The sequence below is a fragment of the Podarcis muralis genome, chromosome Z (genome assembly GCF_964188315.1).
Source record: "Podarcis muralis chromosome Z, rPodMur119.hap1.1, whole genome shotgun sequence".
NCBI classification, from domain to species: Eukaryota; Metazoa; Chordata; class Lepidosauria; order Squamata; family Lacertidae; genus Podarcis; species Podarcis muralis.
In genome coordinates, this window is record NC_135673.1 from 527183 (window position 1) to 537182 (window position 10000).

The 10000-nt window shown below is 38.2% G+C and overlaps 1 protein-coding gene across 1 annotated transcript in view; it reads left to right on the top strand.

Moving 5' to 3' along the window:
* Positions 1-38: 38 nt before the first annotated feature.
* Positions 39-10000, top strand: part of GLE1 (GLE1 RNA export mediator) — a gene marked incomplete at its 5' end in the record, with an annotated part of 30842 nt that continues 20880 nt past the window's right edge. The window contains 3 exons of the mRNA XM_077922654.1: positions 39-181; positions 4521-4635; positions 7742-7811. Coding sequence (XP_077778780.1) covers positions 39-181; positions 4521-4635; positions 7742-7811 — 328 coding nt within the window. The remainder of the gene's footprint in view (positions 182-4520; positions 4636-7741; positions 7812-10000) is intronic.

Here is a 10000-nt window from a genome sequence, read left to right on the forward strand (position 1 = left end):
ATGCGGAATCCTTTCCGGCTTGCGGGAAGAGATCTCCCGCCAACGCAGGAAGCAGGAAGAAGGAAGCGGAAAAAGCGGCGGCGGCCGAGAAGGCGGGAAACGAGAAAAACGAGAAAACGGCCAGCAGCCAGGATCCGGAAAAAGCTCCGGTCCCGGAAAGTTCCGGAAAGCTCCGGAAAAAACGGTGAGTTTGAGTGAAATAGATGGAAATAAATATAAATATAATCTATATTTTTTGAATTTTATATTTTATTTATGCATTACATATCTGTTTTTATATTTTATATAAAAGTATTATCTATATATTTTATATTTTATATATGTATTATATATATGTATTTATATTTTCCATATAAATATAATGTATATTTTTTTAATTTTATATTTTATATATGTATTATACATATGTATTTATATTTTATCTATAAATATAATCTATATTTTTTGAATTATCTATTTTATATATGTATTACATATATATGGGTTTATATTTTATATATAAATATAAGTTATATTTATATTTAAATATAATTATTCGCCTTTGTAAGTCATTTTCAGTCCTGGAGTTCAGTTTCAGAGAAATATATTGAAACAAATATAAATACAATCTATATTTTTTATATATTATATATACGTATTTTATATATATAATTACATTTTAGGTTTAAATATAAATTCTATTTTGATTTAAATAGAAATAATATTTATATTAATACCAATAATATTCATATTTAAATAGAAATATTATTTAGTTCTATTAGAATATAAATTATATTTGTATTTCTGTTTAAATATAAATTATATTTCTATTTCTATTTAGATATAAATTATATTTACATTTCTATTTAAATGTAAATATAATTATCCATCTTTGTATTTCTGTATAAATATAAATTATATTTCTATTTCTATTTAGATATAAATTATATTTACATTTCTATTTAAATGTAAATATAATTATCCATCTTTATAAGTGATTTTCAGTCCTGTAGATCAGTGAAAAATATGGAAATAAATGCAAATATAAATATAAATGAATATCATTTTTTTCAAATGGAGATCATTTTCAGTGAAATATATGGAAATAAATGCAAATATAAATATAAATGAATATCATTTATTTCAAATGGAGATCATTTTCAGTTAAATATATCGGAAAAACTGCAAATATGAACTGAACTTTCAAACTGAAAATGATCTCCATTTGAAATAAATGATATTCACTCATATTTATATTTGCATTTATTTCCATATTTTTAACTGAAAATGATCTCCATTCAAAAGAAATGATAGTCATTTATATTTCGAATGGAGATCGTTTTCAGTTAAATACGTTAACTATATTAAATATATCAAATTAAATGTATTAAATATATTAAATATGTTAAATTAACTATGTTAAATATATGAAATTAACCATATTAAATATATTAAATTAAATATATGAAATATATTAGATATACTAAATTAAATATATTAAATATACTAAATTAAATATATGAAATATATTAAATTAAATATATTAAATATACTAAATTAAATATATGAAACATATTAAATTAAATATATGAAATATATTAAAATAAATGGAGATAATTTTTAGTTAAATATCTCAAAATAAATGCAAATATAAATATAAATGAATGTCATTTATTTCAAATGGAGATCATTTTCAGTGAAATATATTAAATATATTAAAATAAATGGAGATCATTTTCAGTGAAATATATCGAAATAAATATAAATATATTTTATATGCAAATATAAATATAATGAATGTCATTTATTTCAAATGGAGATCATTTTCAGTTAAATCTATCAAATACATTAAATATATTAAAATAAATGGAGATCGTTCTCAGTGAAATATATGGAAATAAATGCAAATATAAATATAAATGTCATTTATTTCAAACGGAGATCATTTTCAGTTAAATATATTAAATATATTAAATACATTAAATAGATTAAAATAAATGGAGATCGTTCTCAGTGAAATATATGGAAAGAAATGCAAATATAAATGTATGTCATTTATTTCAAATGGAGATCATTTTCACTTAAATATATTGAAATAAATGCAAATATAAATCTAAATGAATGTCATTTATTTCAAATGGAGATCATTTTCAGTTAAACATATTAAATATATTAAATAGATTAAATACATTAAATAGATTAAAATAAATGGAGATCGTTTTCAGTGAAATATATGGAAATAAATGCAAATATAAATATAAATGAATGTCATTTATTTCAAACGGAGATCATTTTCAGTTAAACATATTAAATAGATTAAATAGATTAAATAGATTAAAATAAATGGAGATCGTTCTCAGTGAAATATATCAAAATAAATGCAAATATAAATGAATGTCATTTATTTCAAATGGACATCATTTTCAGTTAAAGATATTAAATATATTAAATACATTAAATATATTAAAATAAATGGAGATCGTTCTCAGTGAAATATCTCAAAATAAATGCAAATATAAATATAAATGAATGTCATTTATTTCAAACGGAGATCATTATCAGTGAAATATATTAAATATATTAAATATATTAAATATATTAAAATAAATGGAGATCATTTTCAGTGAAATATATCAAAATAAATGCAAATATAAATGAATGTCATTTATTTCAAATGGACATCATTTTCAGTTAAAGATATTAAATATATTAAATACATTAAATATATTAAAATAAATGGAGATCGTTTTCAGTTAAATATCTCAAAATAAATGCAAATATAAATACAAATGAATGTCATTTATTTCAAATGGAGATCATTTTCAGCTAAATATATTAAATATATATTAAATAGATTAATTACATTAAATATATTAAAATAAATGGAGATCATTTTCAGTTAAATATCTCAAAATAAATGCAAATATAAATATAAATGAATGTCATTTATTTCAAATGGAGATCATTTTCAGTTAAACATATTAAATATATTAAATATATTAAATACATTAAATATATTAAAAGAAATGGAGTTCGTTCTCAGTGAAATATATGGAAATAAATGCAAATATAAATATAAATGAATGTCATTTATTTCAAATGGAGATCATTTTCACTTAAACATATTAAATAGATTAAATAGATTAAATACATTAAATATATTAAAATAAATGGAGATCGTTCTCAGTGAAATATATGGAAATAAATGCAAATATAAATATAAATGTCATTTATTTCAAACGGAGATCATTTTCAGCTAAATATATTAAATATATATTAAATAGATTAATTACATTAAATATATTAAAATAAATGGAGATCGTTCTCAGTGAAATATATGGAAAGAAATGCAAATATAAATGTATGTCATTTATTTCAAATGGAGATCATTTTCACTTAAATATATTGAAATAAATGCAAATATAAATCTAAATGAATGTCATTTATTTCAAATGGAGATCATTTTCACTTAAATATATTAAATATATTAAATACATTAAATAGATTAAAATAAATGGAGATCGTTCTCAGTGAGATATATCGAAATAAATGCAAATATAAATATAAATGAATGTCATTTATTTCAAACGGAGATCATTTTCACTTAAATATATTAAATACATTCAATATATTAAAATAAATGGAGATCATTTTCAGTGAAATATATGGAAAGAAATGCAAATATAAATATAAATGAATGTCATTTATTTCAAATGGAGATCATTTTCACTTAAATATATTAAATATATTAAATACATTAAATATATTAAAAGAAATGGAGTTCGTTCTCAGTGAAATATATGGAAATAAATGCAAATATAAATATAAATGAATGTCATTTATTTCAAATGGAGATCATTTTCACTTAAACATATTAAATATATTAAATATATTAAATACATTAAATATATTAAAACAAATGGAGATCGTTTTCAGTGAAATATATGGAAATAAATGCAGATATAAATATAAATGAATGTCATTTATTTCAAACGGAGATCATTTTCAGTTAAATATATTAAATATATTAAATACATTAAATAGATTAAAATAAATGGAGATCGTTCTCAGTGAAATATATGGAAATAAATGCAGATATAAATATAAATGAACGTCATTTATTTCAAATGGAGATCATTTTCAGTTAAATATATTAAATACATTCAATATATTAAAATAAATGGAGATCATTTTCAGTGAAATATATGGAAAGAAATGCAAATATAAATATAAATGAATGTCATTTATTTCAAATGGAGATCATTTTCAGCGAAATATCTCAAAATAAATGCAAATATAAATATAAATGAATGTCATTTATTTCAAACGGAGATCCTTTTCAGTGAAATATCTCAAAATAAATGCAAATATAAATATAAATGAATGTCATTTATTTCAAACGGAGATCATTTTCAGTTAAAGATATTAAATAGATCAAATAGATTAAATACATTAAATAGATTAAAATTAATGGAGATCGTTCTCGGTGAAGTATATGGAAATAAATGCAAATCTAAACGCAAATGGATCGTCTTTTTTTTAGGGCTCCAGCTCAAGTCCGACGAAAAGACCCTCCAGTGGTACCAGCAGCTCCAGGACCAGTTGGACCAGTGTGTGGATTCCTTTGCCAGCCTGGCCAATAGCAAGGACCGCCAGGTTAGCCCCTCCCCCAGCCTTGGGGGATCGTTCGCCGGATCCCCGGACGGTTTCCTGGATCCCTGGGCGGTTTGCGGGATCCCCGTATGAGTCCCCGGATCCTTTGACGAGTCCCTGGGTCTTAGGTTGATTCCCCGGGTCCTCGGATGATTCACGGGATCCCTGGACGAGTCCCCGGATCCTCGGATGATTCCCCAGATCCCCGTATGAGTGCCTGGATCCCTGTAGGATTCCCCAGATCCTCAGATGGATCCCCGGACACTCGGATGATTCCCCGGATCCCCGTATGAGTCCCTGGATCCCTCTAGGATTCCCCAGATCCTCAGATGGATCCTCGGCTGATTCCCCGGATCCCCGTATGAGTCCCTGGATCCCTCTAGGATTCCCCAGATCCTCAGATGGATCCCCGGATCCTCAGATGATTCCCCAGATCCCTGTATGAGTCCCTGGATCCCCGTACAAGTCCCCGGATCCTCGGATGATTCACAGGATCCCTGGACAAGTTCCCGGATGCTTGGATGGTTCCCCAGTTCCCCGGATGAGTCCCTGGATCCCTCTAGGATTCCCCAGATCCTCAGATGGATCCCCGGATCCTCAGATGATTCCCCAGGTCCCTGTATGAGTCCCTGGATCCTTTGAGGAGTTCCCTGGATCCCCGGACGAGTCTCCGGATCTTCAGATGATTCCCTGGATCCCCGGACTAGTCTCCGGACCCTCGGATGATTCCCCAGATCCCTGTATGAGTCCCCGGATCCTTTGAGGAGTCCCTGGATCTTAGGTTGATTCCTCAGATGATTCACGGGATCCCTGGACGAGTCTCCGGATTCTCGGATGATTCCCCAGATCCCTGTATGAGTCCCTGGATCCCTCTAGGATTCCCCAGATCCTCAGATGGATCCTGGATCCTCGTGTGATTCCCCGGATCCCCGTACGAGTCCCTGGATCCTCGGACGGTTTCCCATATCCCTCTACGATTCCCCTGATCCTTTGAGGAGTCCCTGGATCCTTTTAGGAGTCCCTGGATCCCCATAGAAGTCCCTGGATCCCCAGACGAGTCTCCAGACCCTCAGATGATTCCCCAGATCCCTGTATGAGTCCCTGGATCCCTCTAGGATTCCCCAGATCCTCAGATGGATCCCCGGATCCTCAGATGATTCCCCGGATCCCTGGACGATTCCCCAGATCCCCGTACGAGTCCCAGGATCTCTCTATGATTCCCTGGATCCTCAGACGGTTTCCCATGTCCCTCTACGATTCCCCTGATCCTTTGAGGAGTCCCCGGATCCTTGGATGATTCCCTGGATCCCTGGACGGGTCCCAGGATCCTTCTATGATTCCCCAGATCCTCAGACGATTCCCCGGGTCCTAGGATGATTCTCCAGATCCCTGTACGAGTCCCTGGATCCCTCTACGATTCCCCAAATCCTTTTAGGAGTCCCTGGATCCCTCTACGATTCCCCAGATCCTTTTAGGAGTGTCTGGATCCTTGGATGGTTCCCTGGATCCTCGGATGATTCCTCGGATCCTCAGACGATTCCCCAGACCCATGTATGAATCCCTGGATCCCTCTGTGATTCCCCGGGTCCTTGGACAATTCCGCAGATCCCCGGACGAGTCCCTGGATCTTAGGATGACTCCCCGGATCCCTGGACGAGTGATTCCCTGGATCCTTGGACGATTCCCCGGATCCTTTTAGGAGTCCCTGGGTCATTGGACGGTTCCCCAGATCCCTGTATGAGTCCCTGGATCCCTCTATGATTCCTTGGATGCTCAGACAAGTCCCCGGATCCTCAAACCATTCCCCAGATCCTTTTATGAGTCCCCGGATCCCTCTATGATTCCCCCGGATCCTCGGGCGGTTTCCCAGATCCTTGGACGATTCCAAGGAGTCCCTGGATCCCCAGGGGATTCCCCCCGGATCCCTGGACGGTTTGCTGGATCCCTGTATGAGTCCCTGGATCCCTCTATGGTTCCCCGGATCCTCGGATGATTCCCTGGATCCCTGGATGAGTCTCTGGATCTTAGGATGATTCCCCGGATCCCTGGGTGAGTCCCTGGGTCTCTCTATGATTTCCCGGATACTTGGATGATTCCCCGGATCCTTTTAGGAGTCCCTGGATCCCCATACGAGTCCCTAGATCATTGGACGGTTTCCCAGATTCCTGTATGAGCCCCTGGATCCCTCTGTGATTCCCCGGATCCTCGGACAATTCCCCGGATCCCTGGACGAGTCCCCGGATCCTTCTACGACCCTCCAGATCCCTGTACAAATCCCTGGATCCTCAGACCATTCCCCCAGATCCTTGGACGATTCCCTGGATCCCTGTACAAGTCCCTGGATCCTGGGAAGATGCCCCGGATCCCTGTCCCTGGATCTTAGGATGATTCCCTGGATCCCTCTATGATTCCCCAGATCCCCGTACGAGTCCCTGAATCCACGGACAATTCCCAGATCCCTGGACGAGTCCCTGGGTCCCTTTATGATTCCCCGGATCCCCGTACGAGTCCCGGGATCCTTGGACGATCCCCATAATCCTCAGACATACCCTGGATCCTCAGAGCATTCCCCAGATCCCCGTACGCTTCCCCAGATCCTCGGACCATTCACCAGATCCCTGTACGCTTCCCGAGATCCTCGGACCATTCACCAGATCCCTGTACGCTTCCCCAGATCCTTGGACCATTCACCAGATCCCCGTACGATTCCCCAGATCCTCAGACCATTCACCAGATCACTGTATGATTCCCCAGATCCTCATACCATTCACCAGATCCCCGTACGATTCCCCAGATCCTCAGACCATTCACCAGATCACTGTACACTTCCCCAGATCCTCGGACCATTCCCCAGATCACTGTACGAGTCCCCGGATCCCCGTACAAGTCCCCAGATCCTCAGACAATTCCCAGATCTCCCTACAAGTCCCTGGATCCTCGGACGATCCCCCGGATCCCTGGATGAGCCCCTGGATCCCTCTACGATTCCCCAGATCCCTCTATGATTCCCCGGATCCCCGGACGAGTCCCCCGACCCGAATCCCGGGAACGGGAGGGAGGGAGATCCCAAAACGCCGATGATCCTTTTCCTCTCCCCCCCCCTTTCCAGGAAAAGAAGATCAAGATGGATCTCCAGAAAGCCGTCACCACTCCTGTCAGTCAAATCTCGACCAGAGCAGGTCAGCTGTTTCCTTTCCGACTTCCGACTTCCTTTTCCTACACTTCCTTCTCCCTTTTCCTCCACTTCCTCCTTCCTTCCTCCACTTCCTTCTTCCTTTCCCACCGCTTCCTCCCTTTTCCTCCACTTCCTCCTTTCCCTCCACTTCCTCCCTCCTTCCTTTCCCTCCACTTCCTCCTTCCTTTTCCTCCACTTCCTCCCTCCTTCCTTTTCCTCCACTTCCTCCCTCCTTCCTTTTCCTCCATTTCCTCCTTCCTTTTCCTTCACATCTTTTTCTTCCACTTCCTCTTTCCATTTCCTGTTTCCCAACTTCCTCTTCCTCTAATTCTTTTCCTTCCTTCCTTTAGGATCCCAGCTGAAGCAAATATTCCTGTTTCCCAATTTCCCCTCCGCTTCCTCTTCCTCCAGGATCCCAGCTGAAGGAGATCTTTGACAAGATCCACACCTTACTCTCCGGGAAACCCGTCCGATCCTCTGCTTCCTTCTCCCTTTTCCTTCTTCCCATTTTCCCCTCCACTTCCTTTTCCTGTCTTCCCACTTCCACTTCCTGTTTCCCAATTTCCTCTCCGCTTCCTCTTCCTCCAGGATCCCAGCTGAAGGAGATCTTTGACAAGATCCACGCCTTACTCTGCGGGAAACCCGTCCGATCCGGCGGACAAAGTGTTTCCTTCCCATATCTTCTTCCACTTCCTTCTCCCTTTTCCTGTTTCCCAATTTCCCATCCGCTTTCTCTTCCCTTTTCATGTTTCCCAAATCTTCCTCCGCTTCCTCCCTTAATCCCTTTTCCCAACTTCCCAAATCTTCCACTTCCACTTCCTGTTTCCCAACTTCCCCTCCGCTTCCTTTTCCAACTTCCCAATGTTTCCTCCCCTTCCTAATTTTTCCTCAGTTTCCTCCTTTCTCCAACTTCCCAAAATCTTCCTCAGTTTTCTCAGTTTTCCAACTACCCAAATCTTCCACTTCCTTTTCCTGCTTTCCCTACTTCCACTTCCTGTTTCCCAATTTCCTCTCCGCTTCCTCTTCCTCCAGGATCCCAGCTGAAGGAGATCTTTGACAAGATCCACACCTTACTCTCCGGGAAACCCGTCCTTCACTCCCTCTTCCCTTCTTCCTACTTCCCCAATCTTCCACTTCCTGTTTCCCAACTTCCCCTCCACTTCCTCTTCCTCTAATTCCTCCGCTTCCTCTTCCTCCAGGATCCCAGCTGAAGGAGATCTTTGACAAGATCCACGCCTTACTCTCCGGGAAACCCGTCTGATCCTCCGCTTCCTCCTCTCTTTTCCTACTTCCCAATTTTTCCTCCACTTCCTCCTCCCTTAATCCTTTTTTCCTTCTCACCCTTTCCTCCAGTTTCTTTTTCTTTTTCCTGTTTCCCAACTTCCTCTTCCTCTAATTCCTTCCTCTTCCCCTTTCCTGTTTCCCAATGTTTCCTCCACTTCCTTTTCCAACTTCCCATATCTTCTTCCACTTCCTCCTCCCTTGTCCTGTTTCCCAAATCTTCCCTTAATTCATTTTTGCTGTTTCCCAGTTTTCCCTCCACTTCTTGATTCCTTTTCCTACTTAAATCTTCCACGTCTTCCTCCATTTCCTGTTTCCCAACTTCCTCTTCCTCTAATTCCTCCGCTTCCTCTTCCTGCAGGATCCCAGCTGAAGGAGATCTTTGACAAGATCCACGCCTTACTCTCCGGGAAACCCGTCCGATCCTCCGCTTCCTCCTCCCTTTTCCTTCCCATTTCCCCCTCCACGTCCTTTTCCTGTTTTTCCACTTCCACTTCCTGTTTCCCAACTTCCTCTCCGCTTCCTCTTCCTCCAGGATCCCAGCTGAAGGAGATCTTTGACAAGATCCACGCCTTACTCTCCGGGAAACCCGTCCGATCCGGCGGGCAAAGCGTTTCCGTCGCTCTCCACCCGGCTTCCTCCACTTCCTTTTCCAACTTCCCAATGTTTCCTCTCCTTCCTCTTCCCCTTTCCTGTTTCCCAATGTTTCCTCCACTTCCTTTTCCAACTTCCCATATCTTCTTCCACTTCCTCCTCCCTTTTCCTGTTTCCCAATTTTCCCTCCACTTCTTCCTTTTCCTGTTTCCCCATTTTCCCTCCACTTCTTCCTTTTCCTGTTTCCCCATTTTTCCTCCGCTTCCTCCCTTTTTCCAACTTCCCAATCTTCCACTTCCTTTTCCTGTTTCCCAATTT